Genomic DNA, 22649 nt, shown 5'->3' on the forward strand with positions numbered 1-22649 from the left:
GGCTGTTGCTGCTGCTCTGCTTGTAAGAGGGAAAACAATTATTTAAATTGTTTGCCAGGTAATGTGAATGAGCCTAAGATCCAGTCAAAAAACCCACTCTCTGGTCTCACCCCCCCACCCTTTGGGGGACTTACACCAGCATTGGGTCAGCCAGCTAATCCCGAATGAGCAAGCGGATTACCTGTGGCTGAGCCAGGGTTGGGAACTTAATCCTAGTTGAACCCCACTGAACCAGGAATCAGTCTGCTGATCCAGTGATCTGCTACCTCCTCAGCTGCAAATCCTGGCAGACCTCGCCATAGGATTCCCCCCACAGAAACTCACTTCAGTTAAGTGTTTATGTGGCTTTTGAAGGTGAAGCTGTTTAAAAATGAAAAATGAGAATGAACTGTCAATTTAGCAAGTACCCTGTAGTACTACTTGCTGTGGAAGGGAGAAACCAAGCCATGGGTGATGATTTTGCTGACACCCAGTGGTCAGTCATGAGATAGTTGCTTATTGAATTGTACCAAAAATCAGGATTCCTTTGCATTGTTTTCTCATCAGCTCAGCAACAGATTGTGTGGATTAGAAACTTTATTTGCATTAGCCACTAGCCAAAGCAATAAGATAAAATATACAGGGGATAGAGCTAAATAAAGGGTAATGGTAAAGGGTAAAGGTAAAGGTTGTGGTGCTCATCTCACTCTATAGGCCGAGGGAGCCGGCGTTTGTCCGCAGACAGCTTCCGGGTCATGTGGGCAGCATGACTAAGCCGCTTCTGGTGAAACCAGAGCAGCGCACGGAAACACCATTTACCTTCCTGCTGGAGCGGTACCTATTTATCTACTTGGACTTGTGGTGTGCTTTCGAACTGCTAGGTTGGCAGGAGCTGGGACCGAGCAACAGGAGCTCACCCCACCACAGGGATTCAAACCGCCGACCTTCTGATCGGCAAGCCCTAGGCTCTGTGGTTTAGACCACAACGCCACCCGCATCCCTAGAGCTAAATAGTTAGCTATTAAAAAAAATACACTCTGGAGGTTTACATCAATACAAATGGCAGAACTGATACATGATCCTTCAGCAACAGATTGTGTGAGATGGTAAATTACTTGTGTGACTGTCCTCACATAGCACTGCTGATGGGAGAAACAAGACAGCAATGGATATTTGCTTATTGAAAGTTGGAGTTTTAAAATTGAAATTGACAAATTATGTATTTTGGTATAATCAGACTTCTACTGTATATAAGCTCTGTGGAAGCAAACATGAATGCTCAAGAAATAGGCCACTTGGAGATTCCAGTTATGAGACCAACGAAGTGGATTTGGATCAGACTTTGAACCAAAACAGTCTTCGACTATTCTCATCACAAGCACACACAAAATTGCAATGAACAAGAATTCTTCATTCCTTCTGTTTCTTATGCATATAGTACCCCTGGTGCAAATATGAAGAAATAAATCAGCAAATTCTGATCAGTACTTAAAACAGAAAAAAAATATATGTAATAGAAAAGTACTTCAACAAGATAATATCTACTTTCCTTCCCATAGCAACTGAGTGAAAATTATTAAATTTCATAAAGCAAACTATTATCTTTTAATTTTAAAGTCCATTTTAAAAATCTATTCTCTGTATGCTTTTAAAAACGTCAGAAAAGTTTTTGTATGTTATAAATGTCTTTTTGTAATCCATGCCCCCTGTATCCTTGATGACCTGTTGTCATCAATTCTCTTGAAAAACTTTTATTTTTAGTAATATGTTTTCTACAAAGAAAAGGTTAAGATTAAGAAAAGTGGAAAAAAGAATAATACTCTTTATAATACAAAGAACTATGTGTTTTAAAATGTGAAGCAGCTGTGAAGGAAAAGGCAATATGCATAGCAAAATACAATAGCCATGTTTTTTTTTTGGAGGGGGGGGCAAACATTTTCTTTAGAAAATATTGTTTCCTGGTGGTGACATTAGAAGCATGCTGCACAGAATCATGCGGTGCTGAGTAGCTCCCACTTAGAAAAGAGGCGAAAGGAAAATATGGACCAGAACCTCCAAACTCAAAATTGGAATGAAAAGCTGTTAAGGAACCAGCATGCTTTTCATCGCTTGCAGGATTCTTCCTCTGTTATTCCTCACGTTTGCTTTTGCTGCTTCTAGGAGGTTTTTGACCTCCTGCTCCTTGTAAGAAACTTTGAGGGTGGGATATTGTTCTCTCCATTCAGCTACTTTATCTTTAAAAGAAAAAAGAAAGAGGATGTACATAAGCAAGTGACTTGCTATTCACTTGGAAACACTTTGTGTAACACTTAACCACACATGTTCTTCAAAGCACCTGTTACATGAATGGATGGGGCAGGGACATGTCCAGCTTATATTATATAGGCTTAGCTATTGACTATGGTGCTGGAGGAGACTCTTGAGAGTCCCATGGACTGCAAGAAGATCAAACCTATCCATTCTCAGGCTCCAGTACTTTGGCCACCTCACGAGAAGAGAAGACTCCCTAGAAAAGACCCTGATGTTGGGAAAGATGGAGGGCACAAGGAGAAGGGGACGACAGAGGATGAGATGGTTGGACAGTGTTCTCAAAGCTACTAACATGAGTTTGGCCAAACTGCGAGAGGCAGTGAAGGATAGGCGTGCCTGGCGTGCTCTGGTTCATGGGGTCACGAAGAGTCGGACACGACTGAACGACTGAACAACAACAACAACATTGACTATGGAGCTAGTGAGAACTCCAACGTTAATCCCAGCTATCTTAAAACAAAACAAAAAAACTTGTAAAACTTCAGTAGAACTTGAACTCCTCAATTTTATAGGAACATAAGATTCCTGCTGCATCAGGCCAAAAGGCCTATCTAGTCTAGCATCTTCCTCCCAGGGCGACCAGTTATAACAATTATTGGGTGAGCCAATTTCACAAGGTAGCAATTTGGCCAGAATTGCCAGATTTATCTTCCAGGGATCAATAAGTTTCCAAAAAGATCATTAGTCCACACTAAACAATGAAATTTGTTTTTAATTGTCTGTAATAATCTTTTTAATGCCATAACCTGCCCTGGGACCTTAGAGTGAAGGTGGGACAATAAATAAATTTTCAATAACAATAATAAATGTATGTCCCCTTCTAAGCAATCCCCAAACACAATATACCTTTGCAGTTCACTGTATTGAAGAGTGGGAAATGCATGACAGTTGGAGAATCATGTCCTTGGAAAATGTAGCAGTCATAGGGACTGTCTTTACTCTTGTCCAACTCTGAGACATCAATATCAGGAAAAGGACGATGATTTTCCTTGCAGTACAGGGCTGCTTCTTTGACTGTCTATGAAGAGAAAAAAATGCAGGGAAGGAATGTGGAAATTGTTGTCTGAGCATAATAATAATAATAATAATAATATTTATTATTTGTACCCCGCCCATCTGGCTGGATTTCCCCAGCCACTCTGGGCGGCTTCCAACAGAAATCAAATACAAAAATATCAAACATTAAAAACTTCCCTAAAAAGGGCTGCCTTCAGGTTTTTTCTGAATGTCAGGTAGTTGTTTATTTCCCTGACCTGTGATGGGAGGGCGTTCCACAGGGCGGGCGCCACTACCGAGAAGGCCCTCTGCCTGGTTCCCTGTAGTTTTGCTTCTCGCAGTGAGGGAACCGACAGAAGGCCCTCGGCGCTGGATCTCAGTGTCCGGGCTGAATGATGGGGGTGGAGACGCTCCTTCAGGTATACAGGACCGAGGCCGTTTAGGGCTTTAAAGGTCAGCACCAACACTTTGAATTGTGCTCGGAAACGTACTGGGAGCCAATGCAGATCTCTCAGGACCGGTGTTATGTGGTCCCGGCGGCCACTCCCAGTCACCAGTCTAGCTGCCGCATTTTGGATTAATTGCAGTTTCCGGGTCACCTTCAAAGGTAGCCCCACATAGAGCGCATTGCAGTAGTCCAAGCGGGAGATAACCAGAGCATGCACCACCTTGGTGAGACAGTCCGCGGGCAGGACACCCCACTGGCAGTTGCCCAGGAGAAAAATTGTTAGGGGTATAAAATTTCAACACATGGTGCTGCCTCAATACTTCTGTCACTGGGCTCCATTGAAAATGGCTTCTCCATGTGAACCAGGAAGTGACCTCTCCAAACAATGGAACCACTCTTCTTTTCTTATCTCTGCAGCTGCAATCTTGTGGGTGATGTGCATGCCGTTAGGCAGTTGGATGCATATGTTTGCTCCATCCATTTCCCTTCCACAACCTCAGATGCTGGCAAACCATGCTACACCACTGAGGCACCATGGATGATTTGGCTCTGCAGAGAGATGTCACCTCTACACAGAAAAGACTTCTGATCTTTCCACTTAAAAAGAAGCAGGTATAGCAACCTTGATCACTGCAAGTCGTGATAGATGGTATGTATGTGTATGTGTGGTTGTAAATGTATAAATGCGTATATGTGGCTATAAATGTGGGATGGCATTCAATTTCGTTGTAATATTTACAATGACAATAAAGTATCTATCTATCTATCTATCTATCTATCTATCTATCTATCTGCAGGGGCCCGCAACGCCACCCACCAGAAAAGGTGAGCGGACATACCAGCAGTATCCAGGCACAGCAATTGCCTAGTTGTCTAGACTAAAAGCACCCTTACTCAAATTTTGGCAAACCATCAGAGGCCCAGTACCCTTGAGTCACCTGTGTGACTTATTACACTTTGTTTCTTCTTTCCACGCCCGGGGCACCATTATACCTGCTGTACTAGCCAAATAACAATGATTTAAAGCAGGGACAAATGCAGCCTTTCAGATCTCTCTATCTGGCATTTGCAAATCCACCCCTTTCGCATGTTCTTTTTTTTGTCTGGCAAGAATGCTTCCTTAAACTCTGACAATGCTTCTGGCTTGACTAGATGGAGGCTGAAGAAAGATTTTAATTTTATTTTTGGTATGTGTGCATGTGTGTGTGTGTGTGTGCGTGCATGCAGGGTCATCACTAGGAGGGGCAGGGGGCAGGCTGCCCCAGGTTCCAGGGGAGGGGGGGTGACTCTCAGAATGCCCACCCCACAACTCCTAAGTTGCTCAGTGCAGCAGCTGGCTTACACAGCACACACTTTGCTTTTTCTTTCCTGCTGCGAAGAGCCACAGAAGCACAGCTCTGCCCAGCCAGGGCTCCACCCAGCAGCCTGGCACATTTCACCAGGGCACTGCCCTCTCAGGGGGTACAAAGGTGCCATCTTCAAAGGGTGACATTTGGCACCTCCACCTAGAGCCTCAAGCACAAGCCAGAGCAAATCCAGTGGCTTTGGGCTTAGGACTCACCACAGCACTGCAAAAGCATTAGCTGTGCTTGCTTTACTCAGTCCACTTGGACCTGGGGTACTATCCGCCCACACCCCTTGAAGTCACAGTGACTTCAAGGGGTGTGGGCGGATGTGGGGGGGGGGGTTGACAAAAATATCCGCACCGGGTACCACTTGGGCTTGCTACGCCTCTGCGTGCATGTACAGGAAAAAACCCCTACTATGCAAAGACAAAATTCATGTTTCTCATTCCACTTTTGCTACTGAATCTGCTCAATTGCCTTTTGGCAAGTTGTTGCAGGCAGGGGGAAGTCCTACTGGGCTGGTGGCAGCTACTACCTGTAAGTGTAGTGGTTGTAAAGCATGTGGCCCCTGAAAAGTTTTCTAGAAGGGTATTTATCCCCTGAGCTGTTAAAAAAAAAAAAGTTCACCACCTCATTCAAATTGAAGAAGGGAGGAAGAAACGGAGCAGCATGGATGGGAGAAAGAGAGGTTAGGGATTGCCTGGGTTTATCAGGAATTATTCTCCAGCTGAGATATAATGTGCAGTATTCACTTTTTTTTTTCTTGGAGGTGAGCATTACAAGCCTTTGCATCTCATCACCAATCCTGAGCCCAGTGAGCTTTGCTGCCAGCACTGATAATTTAAAAAATGAAATCTATATCATGACCCAACACAACAAACCTACCTCAAAAGGATTTCCACTGCTGAAGTCAAAGGAAAGAATGAGTTTGACTTCCCGTTCAGGACGGAGTACGAGCGGATAAGCAGAATTCATGGCTAAGCCAGCATCGGCCAAACGAAGTTCTTCCTTGCCTGTGAGATTCTTGTCATTAAGGCTGGCTAAGGAGAGAGAGTCGGGTATTACCTTAATAATTTGTTTTCAGGAACTGTTTCAAAAGCATGCATTCTCTGCCATCTTTAGAGGTGGCAGGGCAAACTAGACACAGTGTGTGAAAGCCTTTTGCACAGATTCTGGCCAAGGCTGTACAACCCCACCCTCCCCCAATTACCTGGCCAGCCCTATTTCCATTTTTAGTGGCTATTTATTCATTTTTGGCTGCTAAGCAGACAGGCTAATGGTTGCTGGGTCTCCCCCCCCCCAATCCATTTCTTTCTATTCTGTCCTCCAAGAAATTCAATGGTCGTTTCTGGTTCTTCCCCTCCAAATGTATTTTTGTAAGTTGCTTTGAGACATTTTTGTAGAAAGTGATGAGCAAACGCAAAATAATTACAAATAAATATTAACACCACCATTATCGCAATCATTAATGGTGTGTGTGGTTTTCCTTACAGTATTTGTAAATATAGTTGGAGATGGTCCCCCATTTCCATTTGAAGAGACAATAAACAGTTTTTGACAGTATTCTCAATGTATCCCATATACCTGCAAAATAAAAACTAGGTTAGAAATGAACACAATGATGTCTGAGAATTTTTTAATAATAATAATAATAATAATAATAATAATAATAATAATAAAAAATACTTTTAAAACACTTTGAAAGCTTTATATGATTGGCAAAGGTGAAAAATGGGAAGGGTGACACCTAGTCCTATTATGAAGCTAATATTGTGTATAATACATACTGATAAATGTGTGATCATTTAATGATGTTTTGATTATTTTTATTGTACATGGCATTAATAATTTAATGAGTTGGTGGTTTATAAAGTCCCTTATAAATAAATACTAATAAAATTAAAAATGAATGGATATAAAACTACACACACACACACACACACACACACACACACACACCTTATAATCTTATTTTCATATCTGCAGATTCTCATCACAAACCTTTGTGATATACAAATAATTTGCAAAATGTTTTTTTTTTAAATGATGTATAAAATGTGTGAATTACTTACTTCTCTTTGTTTCTTCATGATGTGTGAATGGAGATGTCCTAGCTGTCAAAAGCAAAGCATCATAGCATTGAGACTAGGCAATAAAATGCAATAAAATGGGTGCACTATAAGACATCTAAACTGTAAGATTGTTACAATATGCTTCTTGTACATGGAGCAGAAGTTGATTAGGTTTCCAATCCTTCACATTTATGTAGGATCAAACTCCATTGAACATAGTGGGGCTTCTTTTTGAATAAAAATGTGCATATCTAAGATTGCACTATAACAGAATTCTTTGGAAGTTTTGAAATTCATAGCCGTACTTACCTGCAAATTCTTGGGTAAACATGTCAGCCAGTGTCAAAAACTGTGCCACTCTTCCAGGCTTGTCTAGAGTGTTGTGTTTGTCCTTCAATAAACTGAGGAAGTTGTAGGTATTGCTGCCTACTTGATCTATCAAAGAACGTAAAATGAGACTGGAATAATGGAAAAGCATATCCATCTGGTCTAACCAGATTAAAATTAAGTTTCACGAAACTAAAACCTTTGTAACACTTGTATTTCACATTTTTGAGATTTCAGCCTTCATTCTCAAATACTACTCCTCCAATTATATTTGGAGGAATTCCAGTATAGGGAAAAATTGCACTAGAAATTGGCTCCAATGTGTGGTATAAATAGGTCTCAACTTTATCAATTAACCTATAGAGCAGGGGTAGGGAGTCAACAGCCTTCCAAATATTGTTGGATTCTTACTCCTATGACCCCTGACCCTTGGCCAGTCTGCCTGAGGCTTTGAGGAGCTAGGGTCCAACAACATCTGGAAGACCATAGTTTCACCACTTTGGCTATACAGTAATCAAACTGATGAAAGAGAAGAGCGCAAAATATGGTCTGAAGCTCAATATCAAAAAAACTAAGATCATGGCCACTGGTCCCATCACCTCCTGGCAAATAGAAGGGGAAGAAATGGAGGCAGTGAGAGATTTCACTTTCTAGGGCTCCATGATCACTGCAGATGGTGACAGCAGTCACGAAATTAGAAGACACCTGCTTCTTGGGAGAAAAGCAATGACAAACCTAGACAGCATCTTAAAAAGCAAAGACATCACCTTGCCGACAATGGTCCGTATAGTTAAAGCTATGGTTTTCCCAGTAGTAATGTACGGAAGTGAGAGCTGGACCATAAAGAAGGTTGATCGCAGAAGAATTGATGCTTTTGAACTATGGTGCTGGAGGAGACTCTTGAGAGTCCCATGGACTGCAAGAAGATCAAACCTATCCATTCTCAAAGAAATCAGCCCTGAGTGCTCACTAGAAGGACAGATCCTGAAGTTGAGGCTCCAGTACTTTGGCCACCTCATGAGAAGAGAAGACTCCCTAGAAAAGACCCTGATGTTGGGAAAGATGGAGGGCACAAGGAGAAGGGGACGACAGAGGATGAGATGGTTGGACAGTGTTCTCGAAGCTACTAACATGAGTTTGGCCAAACTGCAAGAGGCAGTGAAGGATAGGCGTGCCTGGCGTGCTCTGGTCCATGGGGTCACGAAGAGTCGGACACGACTGAACGACTGAACAACAACAACAATCAAACTGACTAAAGACTCCGCTACCTGCAGGCAACTCCTCCATGTATCTCCTCACATGGGCAATGACACCGAGCAATGGGCCTGATGTGGTTTTTCTATTGCCAACTTACCATGAAGATGAACAGAGGGGACTCCTCTAGATCCCTGCCTCACACGCACATACATATAGTAGATGTCAGCATTTGGCAGAACAAAGGTCCCAGGTCCCAAGAGCACTTGTCAACACATACCCTCTTGAACTGGGTGGCAATGCAATGCTGGTTGCTCAAGAACGCCCTACTTAATTGGTGCCTACAGCGAACCTTGCAGGGAAACATTTTCTTTGTCTGCATGGTTTGAAATTAAATTACACAGGCAGAGGGAAATGCTTCACCTGACTCCATGGCATTGCCAAGTGATTGTCAGGTGGTTGCCCCTGCCCACCTGCCAAAGTGTCCCTTGGGTGTCGAAGGAGATCTGAACCTAGCTGGTTGGTAAGATTCAATTCTCCATCCTTGATTTAAGTCATGGGTACAATTTGCTGCCATAATCATAGTCCTAATCACACACACTATACACTTTGAAGGGGTTGCTGGGAGCATGAAGATCTGTGCAGGAAAAATGGGCACCAGTCATTCCTCAGCTTCCTCTTACCTTTAAGAAGTTCCATAATGTTTGTGATGTTTTCATCCTGATGTTCATGTGCTGTCCCTTCCATGGCATGAATCAGAAGCTTTATTGCATGTGAAGCAGCCTGGCAATATATACAGTGACAACTGGAAGCTTCAAAGAGAGCCCAAAAATGCAAGCAACGAGAAAGGAATAAAGCTTACAAATAGGGAATCAGTGGTTGGATTATTCCAAAAGTTAGGATGCAACATATTGTAGAGAATGTGACAGTGCTGATAAAAATGGGCAAGGCAGGCCAGGCTTCAAAATACAGAGAGAATAACATGCTAAATGAGATGTGCCTGATTTATTGGATCATCCCTGAAATCCCACCCACCCACCCATGCTGGCTCTAGTCAAGAATCCCCAGCTCCTAGATGTCCCATCCTTATTTCACTGCTGGAATAAATGTATTGCCTATAAGATAGGTGAGCCATGACATCATTGACAGATTTCTCCCTTGGGAAGGAGAAGTAGCAATAAAAAAAAAACCTCAATTCAAAAAGTTCTGCAAATGCACCTTAAATCCATTTCTTTCTGCAACCTTTTCTAACTACCTTCCTCTAAACCTTTGATAGCTATGGGATATGCATAACTTGTCAGGGTTTCTATAGTATTGGATAACCCTTGCTGAAACACAGCCATAAGTCAAATGCACTCCCCACCTGCTATTGCATAATACTTCAGGAGATAGCAATACTTATCTTCCAGCCCAACAAATCTTTCCTGATAACAGAATGTTTTCCTAACTTAAATAGTGGCTAAAGCTGCTTCCTCACAGGCTGACCTTCCTACCTTTGACCCTTTCGTCTGAAACTACTTTCCATTTTGCGTAGAGCAAACATGTGCATATAGGTTTGCAAAGCTCCCGAATAAAGAAGGCATCCTTTTGAGAGGGACTGATGGCAAAAAATTCAAGCAATGCCAAGGACTTACCTGAAGCTTGTTCTCCCAGGTGTTTGATATAACCTGAAAATGTGAGAAGTACATTGTATTTCCATAGCTATAGGAATATTAATATTTCCATATCTATAGGAATATTAATATTTCCATAGCTATAGGAATATTTTAATAGATGGGGAATCTGTGTTCCTCCAGGTGTTAACTGGGCTGTGTTTTCCATTACCCATAATTATTGGCTATGCTAGCTGGGGCTGATGGGTGTTTGATCAACATCAGGAGGCCCACAGGATTCCCATCCCTGTGGCAGAGAGAAGAATTGTGGTCAGGGTGAAGAGGCCCAGAGCAGCAGGGGATCATGGACCCAACCACTCCCCTCAAAAAAAGTGTTGCTTTGTACAAGTACAAGTTGTCAAGTGTTGGCAAATAAAGTGAGGGCAGTCTGGCCACAATAGCATGTTAGTGTCGTAAGGACATAGAAGGCCAGATTATTTTCTTCAGGGCTCCACATAAGCTACACAACCACTTCCAAGTGTGCACACATGGGCTGTGCCTTCGGAATCCATACCAGGAAGGAGCTTTCCCTAGCTGGGTCCAATAGGCTAAACATACAAAACCTTCTATTTCCTTCACGTCTTCTTTGCGATCTGCAAATGAACTTCCCCATAAGCCTGAAAGAGAAGGAAGGAAATGGAAATGGCATTTTCTAGGAAATTTGCAGGATAGCACTATGTATAGTGGCATACATTAATCATAACTGTATGCCACTAAACAGAGCAGAGGGAACATGCTCGGTTCAGTGCGGGAAGGTGGGGAATCACTGAGCACGTGAACTGGTCTGAAGCTTGGATACTGCATGAATAAGTCATGTTGCTGCCTCTTCCCCCTGTAAAGTCAGCACTACCTCTCAAGTAAGAAATGCTTTTTTCATTCTTGAGTATTCTCAGCACACCATTCTCAAATGTGCTGCCCAACAGCCTCATGTCAACAAATGCACCAGGGTGAAAGAATCCAGCATCATGGGGAGTGAATTCAAACCATATACCTTAAAAAAAGAGAAGGAAATCAGTGTCAGAAAGTGTGGGAAACAATTGCTTGCACACATAGACTTCTTTTGCTGTATCAGCTTCTGTATTTGTCGTGTTCCTTTTCAACCACATCTCACAAACTATTGTTTATACAAATTTCTATTTAGTTAATTGGCTGGCTATGCCCTGCCTCCATTCTTGGAGGCAGGGCTGTCTTAAGCATACACGGCGCTGGGGTGCAAAGATCCACCCGGCCCCCCCCCCCCAGCTTGTCCAGTCCCACATGTGCAGGAGGGCGGAGCTGGCCGGCCACCTCAGTGTCTCGCTGGCTCGGTCGCCCCTGAACACGCAGCGCAGAGTCACCCACAGCAGAAGAGCCCACCGCAGCACTCCAACCAACAGGCAGGCTCTTCCCCAGACTCAACTCTTGGGCCCCAGACTCTCAACCTGGAGCCCCTGGGAGCCTGGTGCCCGGGTGCCCTGCACCCCTAGCACCTATGGGTAAGAGGACCTACTTGGAGACATCTGTTCAACCTCTGTGAGAACAGGATGCTGTTCCAGGTAGTCCTTTGGTCGGTTGCAGAAGGACTCATCTAATGTTCTTACATTAGTTCAGCCCACTGTCTGTCAATTGCGTTGACCCAAGGGCAGCCTCCAATAACAGTTGCACATGCTCCTTGGATAAGTTTAACACACATAGAGATTATTGTTGGAAGAGTATAACAGTTGGGTTATAGGCAATGTTAATCAGGCTTCAAGGAGACCCAATGGACAGTGATTTCAGGCATAGAGAAGACCCATGAACATATGGATAAGGCCCAAGCCCTTTTAAGTTGTATTGATTTCTATGGGAACATTAGGCAACATGAGAAATGGCCATATATAGTTGCTGATTTGTTTTGTTTCTTACCTGGATGGGTTTTACTGGTGTCATCTAATTTGTTTGAATCCACCACTGCATAGATGGGGTAAGGAACTGCCCCATTCAAAGAGGCCATCCTTTCCTTGGACAAATGACGATAATCTAGCTGTAGAGAAAGCGACTCACTAGTGAGGGAGAATATCGTCCCAATGCAAATAACAGCTTCAGAGAGGGTTTTTCCCCAGTTCCAAACAAGGAAGGTAAGTGTTAAGTTCCTCCTCTGTACCTGCTGCGATTTTGGTAAGTTATAAGCCCTGCCAGCTGATGCTATTTGCATTTAACAATAAACAAATAACATTTTGAAAGCAAACACATTTTTTATCTCATGTGTAGCTTGACATGCACAGTTAGTGAGTGCTAGCAGCATTATTGCCTGAGATAAGTTGTTATTCCTACTGAGTATGCCACATTTAGAATAGGAAAACTGATCACTTGGATACTTCTGGACTACTGTAGCTTACCTCTAGTGTAGTGATTCAATATTTTAACCCCCACTGCCCCCGCTGCCAACTGCACAGTTTCTGGAATTTGGTTGTGTTTGATTTGTTTATTTGATAACATGGGTGATGTTGTCCAAACGTGATTGTTTACATTACAAGAAAATGAAATCTGATTATAGCCAAAACAGAACTACTAAGAAACAAGAGGGAAGTATCAACATAGGGTTTCTTTGAGATTTTCAGAAGTACATTTAAAAAATAAAATAAACAACAACTAAGTATCCCCTACAAAACACACACAAACAAAACAGAACCCAATAAAGGTTTAGAATGCCAAACATCTGGAGGAGGGTGTGGGGGGGTATCCTGAAAAGAAGTATTCTACACTGCAATTTTTGTTTCGTTTTGTTTGTTTTTCACCGTCCAGCTGCTCGGTTTGGCCTGAAGCCCCATGCCCGTGGTGGTGGTAGTGGGCTCGCGACCGTGGACACAGGGGGGGCTAAAGCATAGCTCCTAACATCCCCAGCCTCATCTCTGCACTATTTTGTTGCAGGTTCTACTTATTCTAATTGAAATCACAACTCAAATTCTGCTTGTAATGGAAATACTAAGTCAGCATTATGTTTATTACTATGGGGATCACTTCTATTCACCACCACCATTTTATTATTTATTTTTTGTAGAGTAAAAATATTTTTTTTTTATAAGATTTTTATTATTTTCCAATAAAACAAGAGAAAAACATAACATAACATAAACACCAACATTAACACAATAAAAAAAAACACATTACATAAACACAATCGACAAAGAAAACAATTAAAACAAAACCAGAACCAATACATACCTAAACTGGAACACCAATCTATCTCTTGCTACTTAACAAAATCTAGTTTCTGACCTTCTATAGGGACCTCCCCCGCTTTCCCTCCTCTGCCTTCAATACTAATATACTTTGGTAACATCCATTTTTAACATTGCAATTCATTATCCAACCTTTTGTAATATCATAAAGACTTAACATCTTATAGTATCATGAAATAATTCTTAAATCAATCTTATACTTCTTTTCACTTGAGCTGCTGCTATTAATTGGTTACATATCTCTTCACTAATTCAAAATTCCCAAAATCGTAGCATCAAAATCTTAAAACCTAACATCAAAATCCTAAAATCTTAACACACTATCTTCAGGGTACCATAAATCCATCCTAATTCAATTTTTATCCTTTTCACCCTATTCCCCTTCTCACCATTTTTCTGCTCTCTCCCATGCCCCCCCACCATTCATCTTTACATTCCCCTCTGTTGTCCTTGTTCAGTATCATCTTAAAATTTATAGATCTCCTCCTTGGGCGCCTCAGGAGGCACCAGCTCTCCTCTCCCAGCAACTCCATTTCGCAATTTTGGTTTCCTTCCACTTGTGTCTTCAAAAATCTTCTCAACTTCATCTCTGGACTCCCACTCCAGAGACTGAATCTCGTAGCTCCAGTCAAAACATCAGCCCTGTGTTTCTCACTACACCAGGGCCGTCCATTTACCTGGGGTTGCTGAATCAATTCATCCCATTTCACCAGCACCTCCCCCAGTTCCCTGGAGAAATCTGCTTCCAAATTATCAAAATTCTCCCAGATCTGGCTGGTCTCTCCTGCTCCACAACAGATTTCTTTGAAATTACGTCCTAGCCAGTCCATTTTCCGATTCACAAACTCCAATTGCAGAAGGATTGTTCTTTGTTCCTGGGTAATACCCGGATCTAGAATCAGTTTAAAAGCGAAAGCAAGCATGGTTGGAGAAAACAAAGGGTGTCAAATGTCAGTAATTTTCCATCTTGCGTATTAGTTTTCCAACGCCATTTTCCCTGAGACAGGGTGCCAAAAATAATTCCAAAAGCCACAGAAGAGATATTTCCAAAATCTTCAATCCCTCAAATTGGGATTTAATCCATCTTCTCTGTCAAAATGCTTCGTAGCAACATTGTGTCTAGTGATGCAGCTGCAGCCGCTTGAAGCTTAATTACCTCCTCTGCACAACAAAGGAGAGGGACGGGCTTCCTTTTATCATCCCTCCCGGTTGCCAATTATTCAAATGTAAATCCAATTAGTCCCGTACTTACAGCAGCCGGGGTTCTTCTTTTTTCTTTGAAGTTAGCAGGAAAAGCTTGGTGCTCAGGTCTGGCAGAATTGCTGCTTTGATCTCCCGGGGGGGGTGCATCCGCCTCTTCAGTCCCGTGTCGGTAGCTCCGCTCGCTTGAATTCCCCCCCTTACGAGGGTCAATCAAGAGCAGAGACGGCACGTCTGGGACCCACGAGGCCGCGGTCCACGGGACGCTCTTCCCGTGGCTTTAAGGGGCCCTTGGCGCAGACAAGGAGACCCCTAAAACCCCCCGGGGACTGGAGCTGATTCAGCTCCACTCCGCCATTATCCGGCACCAAACCCTATTTTTTGTAGAGTAAAAATATACGTTGTTTGCCATTTTTGGTGGAATGATGGAAAATCTCCACAAGGCTTCCTGTAGGCCGTGCCCTTGCTGACAAGCTGCAGCATAAATGGCATCTGGATCTTCCTGCAGCCTCTAAATCAGTTTACTATGTGATCTGGATGTGGTTGTGTTGCAACTGTGGTTTCTCATTGGGGAAGAAGGAACATAGGATGTACAAAGAGAGTTGCACAGTTGTTTGGACTGTGGCATAGGTGTGTATGCTTTTAAAAAAAAGCATATACAATGCTTTTCAAGTCTCTCCCCCAAAACAACAACAACAGCAGCAGCAATTCTGTGCAACCACAAAGTATCTGTGGAAAGGAGGTAGTATACTTGCCTCATGCAACACTGCATAGAGAATGACACTGCCCCAGAAATCGGTCAAGGAGTATGTATCATCTTTACTTGGTTCTACAAGGGCATCCAGGGATTTGCTGGGATCCCATGATTTATTTACAAGATTGTCACACATCTTTGCTTCCAAAATAGGAAGCTTTCCCATCCATTCCTCATGTTCATAGATGAATGACATACACCTTGGAGAAAAAACAAAGCATAATGAACAAAGCTTTGAAGACTTTTCCTGGAGGATCATTGCCAATCACCGTAGATAATGCTGAGATGGATACACCAAAGGCCTGAATCAATATAATACAATTTAGGATGTTCCTATGTTGGACAGAGCTTTCTTTATCAAATCCAATAGCCATTAGAGACAACCTAGGTTCCTACTTCTTCAAATGGTTATGCCAGTCATCAATGAATATAATTTATGTCCACTTACCAGGTAGAACCTGATACTCCACAGAGATACATCACAGCACCCAACAAATCCTCTTTCTGAAGTTCTCCCAGAACCCCTTGAAGTGCTATCATGGCCCGCAACCCTCCACCAGATGCTAATAGGGCAACATTAGGAACAGAACTCTAGGGAAGAGGGGAAAGATAAATAACTGTCATCACAAATACTTTTTACAACGTAACAGCAAGCGGTGAAACTAGAAACAGATGGTGCATGGTAGCAGAAGACATGGTGCTATATTGGTGCTCTCCTAACCTGCTGTTTAACAGGAGGTAGAGTGGGAGGGGCAAGCTGGCAGCAAGATCCACCCCTCTCTAGCCACCTGTAAGCAAAAGCAAATTGATAACCAGGGAGTCAGAAGACTGCTGCCATCCCAACCTGCTGTCTGCTACTGGTGAAGTTAAGTTATGTAGGGAACAATATATTCTCTTCCTTCATGAAATATTGATTGATTGTGTAGTTTTTGGAAGAACAATAGGAAATCAATTGCTGTTAGTTATTGCAATTTAATCTTCCGTAACACAACTCTACTGTAGCCCCAATTTCCTCTCCAAATTCTGCTTCTGGCCATCTTCTCTCCCAGCCTCCCATGTTTTAGCCACCCCCACACTCACTTTGCCTTTTGTCTATTCATTTTTTCAAGCCCCTTTGCCTTGGTCATTTGCCTGCCTTGTCCATTCTACAGCACCTGAGTAGCTCAGCCAATGACAGGCTGCCCCCTTTCCCAAAAATATCAGGGCTTTATGTACAGCACTGCCAGAGATTGTGTCACTATTACCCAAACTGCGAGCACCGCCGCATCCCTTAAGCATATTGCAATACAGACCATGGAAATTTACCATGGCAGTGTTGACCCCAAGCTTCAGAAAAGAATTATGCACTTTGATTTTTCTTCTGCCAACAGCTGTTTTTTCTTCATCAGATACGTCTCTGGAAATCCGGATCACATCACTAGTTTAAGAATAAAAGTCAATCATTTCAAAGTTGCTCATTCAAGTGGGAGTCTCCACTCCAGTCATCTGTGGAGCACATGCAGACAACCTGCCATTTTGTGCTTCAAGTTTCATAGAAACATAAAGTCCATTCACCCCTTCCAGGTGACCTGAAGATTGTGGCCCTGTGCCAACCCCACCTCCATCCTCAGTTCCATGGCTTGGTCTCTGGCTGCAGTGGCTGTCGGGAGGTGCTACAGCCTCTCTCGCCAGCTGCAAAATTCAAATTTGCTTGTCTGCAATTTTGAACCAATCATGGGTTGGCTTGAGAGTGTGGCCATAGAGGGTTACACTCATGGAGTCTTCACTTAGGTCCACTCCCCAGGGATGAAAACCTATGCCCAGGGTTGCACTCAGCATCAATGTAGGAGAAACAGTCACACTACCAGTGATTTTGTTGGTCCTTCCCAGCTTCTACAGCACCACTGAGTAACCATAGGGAGAAAGCCACTGGTTTGGTGCTGGTAACAGTTTTTTTTGGGGGGGGCATGGGTGGGTTAGCACAGTGCCAGTGATGCTACCACCACCCAAATGAGGGTAGAGTAGGGTAGATGGGAGCTGAACTTGGCTCGCATTCAAAAGAGGCACCACCATCTGCTTCTGAAAGCATTTGAGGACCTGAATGGTGGTGTGGCTAGGTCAGCCTGGTGAGGGACCCCAGGACCTTTTGGGCAGTGCACAGCCTGGCTGGCTGCTGGTGACAGGCATGTACCCTCATCCTTCATGATTACTTCTGAGTGGGCTTACCTGGCACAATCTCCACTACTACCAGATAAGCCAGCAAGTGTGTGAGGACAAGATTGCAGGTGCATCAGCACTACTGTTGCAGGGGCAGTGGTAACTGGTAGCAAGAATGGAGGAGGCTGCTGAACACTGGTGGGTAAGCTGAGAGCAATATTCCCAGGGGCCCTGCAAAATCTGGAGCTGGGCCTGTTTAAAAGCATGCTCCTTGGACACCAGCAAGAGCATGTTTCAAGCTACTTTCTGAGACAGCTGTATATTTTTCATGTCCCCCAGTATTTACAAGCGTGTCAGACAAAGTCAGTGGACCCTTCTGCTACATCTCATAACTTCAGAACAGTTCTGAAGTTAGGAAACATTTCTGCAATCTTACAGGGTTTCCCCTTTGTTTTTCATAAAGGCAGCCCTCAGTTTCTTCACACAACCATCGGTTTTGCAAGAACAGTTCTGGTAATCGTTAGTTAGCAAACAACATCTGGATAAATATTACCTTTGGTTTGACCCAGGCATACATAACCTGTGACCTTTTGAGCTGAGTGCAGTTCAATAGACATGCTTGACAGTTCAGAAAGGCTATGTTGGCTGCCTGTGTGGGGCTGCAGAAAGTGGATTTAAGCACTCAGAAGTCCACATTACTTGAGGAAGGACCAAAGCTCAGTAACAGAGCATCTGTATCTCCTGTATAGCCAGGATCTCCTAAAAGGGCTGGGAAAGAGAACCCTCTCTAAAACGTCTGGAGAATCACGAGTTGGTCAGTGCAGACGGTGCCAGATTAAATCCTGTGGAGGCCCCTAGGCAGTTGAAATCTCGGGGGGGGGGCACTCACAAATTATCTCCTAATACATTTTTGGTTCTACCAAGCAACAAACCAAATTCAAGATCAAATCCATATTATTTTGATCTATTGTTGCGGGGCCCCTAAATGATGTGGGGCCCATAGGCTGGTGGCTACTCTGCCTATCTGGCACTGTACTAAGCTGGATGGACAAATAGTTTGATTCAGTAGGGGGCAACTTGCTATGTTCCTATCACTGACTGGTGAGCTGTGTTTTGCTTGATAGGACCCACATTGTAATAGCCATGCACCATCCACTGTGACACAGTTTCCCGCTTCAAACGTTGGTGCATGGATAATGAAAGTAGGTGGCTCCAACCCAAATATATGCAGGTCGACTGCAGAGCCAGAAAAAAATCCCCCCCCACACACAAACCATGCATACAGCTGAATGCGCAGAGAGAATACTCTCTGACTGATGACATGCATGAGTAGAGCCAGTTCAGAGGAGCATTCATGCCATCTGATCGTGCCCCTGACATCCTGTGGGCTCCCAGGTATCAGCACCCATCCTCAGTGGGATCACCAGGAGTGGTGGCAGCCAAGCAGAAGTGCTACGAGCTGCAAGGGAGGGAGGCTGTGATCCACACAGCTTTCTCTGCTTCCCAAGCAGACCTTTTCTTGCAGCTCTTCACTGCAAGTTAAACTGCAACTGGTGGGCCCAAACCAGACAATATGTCAACACTGGCTGACCTTCAGCACCTGCAATGAATTTGAACTGTTTTGCCTTACCTTTGTTTAAGAGACAAGCTTTCTCCATTAATAGCCTCGTTTTCCTTTAACAAAGGAAGAAACAGAAAGAAAATGTGAGTCTATAATGTTTCAAAATCGCGGTGTGGGACATCAGGTCCTGAGGCCTCAATGTGGCTCCCCAGGCCTCTACCTTGACCCCAAGCTACATCCCACTCCTTAACCACCCTTGCTCTTCAGACAGTGGCGGAGTAAGGCTCCGCGGTACCCGGGGCAGCAAAGGAAACGCCCTGGGGCGGGGTGTCGTGACATCACAATGTGCCGTCACGGCGCCCCGCCCCCGGGCCGTTTCCGGGAGTGCCACCACCGCTTCTGCAGCCCCCTTTTAAGCCGAAGAGCCCCCTTTTAAGCTCTGCGGCTCAAAAGGAGGCTGTGGAAGCGGCGGCCCGATCACAGAGTTGTGCAGGCACACTCCGCCATTGGGCCATGCGCTGCTGCTCCCAGGGTGACAGAGGGAGCAGCAGTGCATGGGAATGGTGGGAGGGGCTGCCGCCTGTCACCCCCACGCGCCGCCGTTCACTCTGTTGCCCCGGGAGCAGCAGCACCGCACAAACCGTGCGCTGCTGCTCCCGGGGGGACAGAGCGAGTGGCGGCGCGTGGGGGTGACAAGCAGCAGCCCCTCCCACCACTCCCCACGCATGGCCGGTCACCCCGGGAGCAGCAGCGCTGCACGGACGGGGTGCTCCCTCGGCCATGCACTGTTGCTCCCGGGGTGACTGAGCGAGCGGCGGCGCGTGGGGGTAACAAGCGCTGGCCCCTCCTGCCACTCCCCACGCTGCCGGTCACCTTGGGAGCAGCAGCGCTGTACGGACGGGGTGCTCGCTCGGCCGTGTGCTGTTGCTCCTGGGGTGACGGAGGGAGCGGCAGTGCTTGGGAATGGCGGGAGGGGCTGCCACTTGTCACCCCCATGCCCTGCCGCTCGCTCCGTCGCCCCGGGAGCAACAGCGCACGGCCGAGGGAGCACCCCATCCGTGCAGCACTGCTGCTCCCAGGGTGACCGGCGTTGCGTGGGGAGTGGCGGGAGGGGCCGCCACTTGTCACCCCTGTCACCCGGGGCGTACTGCCCCCACCGCACCCCCCTAGCGATGCCCCTGTCTTCAGACACACCCCTCACTGCCCTCCTTCTGGTGGTTATTGCCTTGCTGGACTGTGTCATTAACTCTGATAAGGCCTCTCGCTTGCCTGGAGGATGGAGAGGGGAAGTGTGCAGAAACAAGCCACTGTACAAAGGCACAAATTGAAATGTGTTGATATTTTGTCTTTGTTCCTACCTACCACTATTATGTGGCTCCCATAAAGTTACCTCAAAAGGAATGTGGCTTCAGGTCCCCCCACCCCAATATACTTAGTTTCACCAATCCTTCTTGTGCATTGACAGTGCCATTTTGATTTCTTCAGGACTGCAATCCTGCTAATGAAATTGCTGTTGTAATATAGGATTGGTTGTTGCTTTTGTCTCTCCTTTCTTGGTCCGCTATCCAGGTTTTGCTCACTTGCTCTGTATTTCATTGTTTCACATAAAATATGATTTCATGTTTTTTAAGGTCTCTAACAATTCAACTGACTGGGAAAACAAGAGGGAGAGGAGAATGTTCCATAATGGATAGATTTCTTACCATTTCTCTTCCTGCTTTATTTATTGGGTAACCCACAGATTTCAATGTTTTCTGTAACAAAGAAACAATTTCACAACGTCTTCAGCATGTGTCTTACAGGATGTTTTCAGATGACCAATTTATTGAACATTCATACTCACTTGTTTTCATGGAAATTAGACCATGGATTTGCATTGGCTTGTTTCCTCATTAATTTAGAGGTGTCCGCACGACATCTTCCTCCTCCCATTGTTGTCCCATACTTTCCCCCCTTTAACTGCAGACATTTTTGCTCCATGGAAACTTTCAAAATGGCTAGGCAATGCACACTGATGATTAGGACAGGGGGCATTGTTGGTGGTTTTGCCCTGATTTTCTATTGGCAACTCTTACTTCCCTTTATTTTACCTTAGTCAGTCATCATGTGAATTTCCAGCAAGCGGCTGCTTCTGAAGCTTTTGCTCTGATCTTCTGAGTTACGCTAAACTAATCAAGAGTTGAAATGACTATTTCACACAAATTATTGGTTATATAAAAGGAAAATGGAAGATAGAGAAGGGGATTCAAGTCAGCTGCTTTTTAGCCATTGCCAAAGCTTGGAAAATGAAAAGGGAGGTAAATTCCTTCTGGGCTCTGCAACCACTAAAGAACTGTTAATTTAAACCTTCTCTCCTCCTCCAGCCTAAAAAAAAGAGTGAACAAATTTGTGCACAATTGGCATGTGAATGGGTCCTTCTTTCATATATTAGCAAGATGAAAAATTGCTGCAAGAAAACATGGGGACTAGAAGCAGGAGGATGGGTGAATGGGTTAGCTGGTAGTTGGAGGTAAAAATATGGAAATAAACTGTTAAAATGTCTCTTGCTGGTGACCTATCTTCCACTGCTACTCAAATGGCTGAAAAGCAGTTGGTCACAAGAAGTGGGTGGGAGGGAAAAGGACATGAGGCTGGAAATGGGGAAGGGTATGGAACTGGGAAAAGGAGCAGCAGCAGTTACTCACCCATGTCACCCCAGCCCTAAAACTTTTGGGATGATTGTGTAGAAATAAAATGATGTTGCAGCTGCTACCAAAGCAACGGTACTTCTCAGCTTCGGTATTTTATTGGGAGAATATTGCAAAAATGTACACTTTAGTAAAAACTGCAGACAAAAATGTGCTTATTACAATAAATTCACATGAAGCATTTTCATGAGGTTTTTTTTTTAATCATCATAATTTGCTGTGGAAATGTGGCGAACTAAATTTAACATTGGAAAAATTGGAAACTGAAAAAACTTAATTGACAAAGAGCGTGAGAAAATACCTCTTGTATCAAGTCAATCCTTCTTCCCACAGTTGTCACCCAGGTGTCTCTTGGAAGCTCACAAGCAATAGTCCTCTCCTCCACTGTTGCTCACTCATAATCTGTAAAAACTCATTGGGTGATGACCCTGGGACTAGCTCTCTGCATTAACAACCTTACAGATTGGTGGTGGGATATAATAACAAACACACAGGCATGCGGGATGAATTTGTGTGTGAGTCTAACAGCACACTTGCCATCTCTGTGGTGGTGGCTGCTCTCTTATTATAAGAGAATTATAAAAAAAAACTCCCATTGCATATCATTGTGTATAATCCTCTATTTGCTCGAATCTATTCCCGAGGAAAGACAGCAATCAGAAAGAGCTGTACTTACATTTCTGTTCTTTGGAGACTGTGAGATGGATGGACCACGGTGTTCACCTGGGGTTCACTGCAATGATTCTCCACTCAGCCTGGATAGGTGTTGTGGAACAAGGAAGATATG

At 44.2% G+C, this 22649-nt stretch overlaps 1 protein-coding gene across 2 annotated transcripts; it reads right to left on the reverse strand.

Moving 5' to 3' along the window:
* Positions 1-1919: 1919 nt before the first annotated feature.
* Positions 1920-20946, reverse strand: LOC117059166 (cytosolic phospholipase A2 gamma-like). 2 transcript variants are annotated; one of them, XM_033170717.1, is made up of 16 exons: positions 20879-20946; positions 19245-19288; positions 16784-16895; positions 15927-16069; positions 15480-15678; positions 12209-12326; positions 11175-11315; positions 10888-10941; positions 10307-10339; positions 9356-9484; positions 7461-7586; positions 7152-7193; positions 6571-6663; positions 5965-6119; positions 3136-3307; positions 1920-2213 (listed from the first exon to the last, which is right to left on the reverse strand). In XM_033170717.1, exons 1-16 carry the CDS (start codon positions 20879-20881, stop codon positions 2062-2064), a joined length of 1716 nt encoding a protein of 571 aa, XP_033026608.1. In that variant the 5' UTR covers positions 20882-20946; the 3' UTR covers positions 1920-2061. The 2 variants fall into 2 exon arrangements, with proteins under 2 accessions (XP_033026608.1, XP_033026609.1); XM_033170718.1 differs by lacking the exons at positions 19245-19288; positions 20879-20946 and adding an exon at positions 17033-17067 and having other exon boundaries at positions 1921-2213.
* Positions 20947-22649: the final 1703 nt, after the last annotated feature.

Source organism: Lacerta agilis, chromosome 14 (assembly GCF_009819535.1).
Source record: "Lacerta agilis isolate rLacAgi1 chromosome 14, rLacAgi1.pri, whole genome shotgun sequence".
Classification (NCBI taxonomy): Eukaryota; Metazoa; Chordata; class Lepidosauria; order Squamata; family Lacertidae; genus Lacerta; species Lacerta agilis.

Bases quoted from the DNA above. Each gene is read 5' to 3' on its own strand.
- LOC117059166 (XM_033170717.1), bottom strand. The intron at 10,942-11,174 runs GTAGTGCTGACT...CTTCTCTTTCAG, and splicing joins AAGCATTTCTTACTTGAGAG to GCTTATGGGGAAGTTCATTT. The intron at 10,340-10,887 runs GTTTTGTATGTT...TCACATTTTCAG, and splicing joins AGACGTGAAGGAAATAGAAG to GTTATATCAAACACCTGGGA.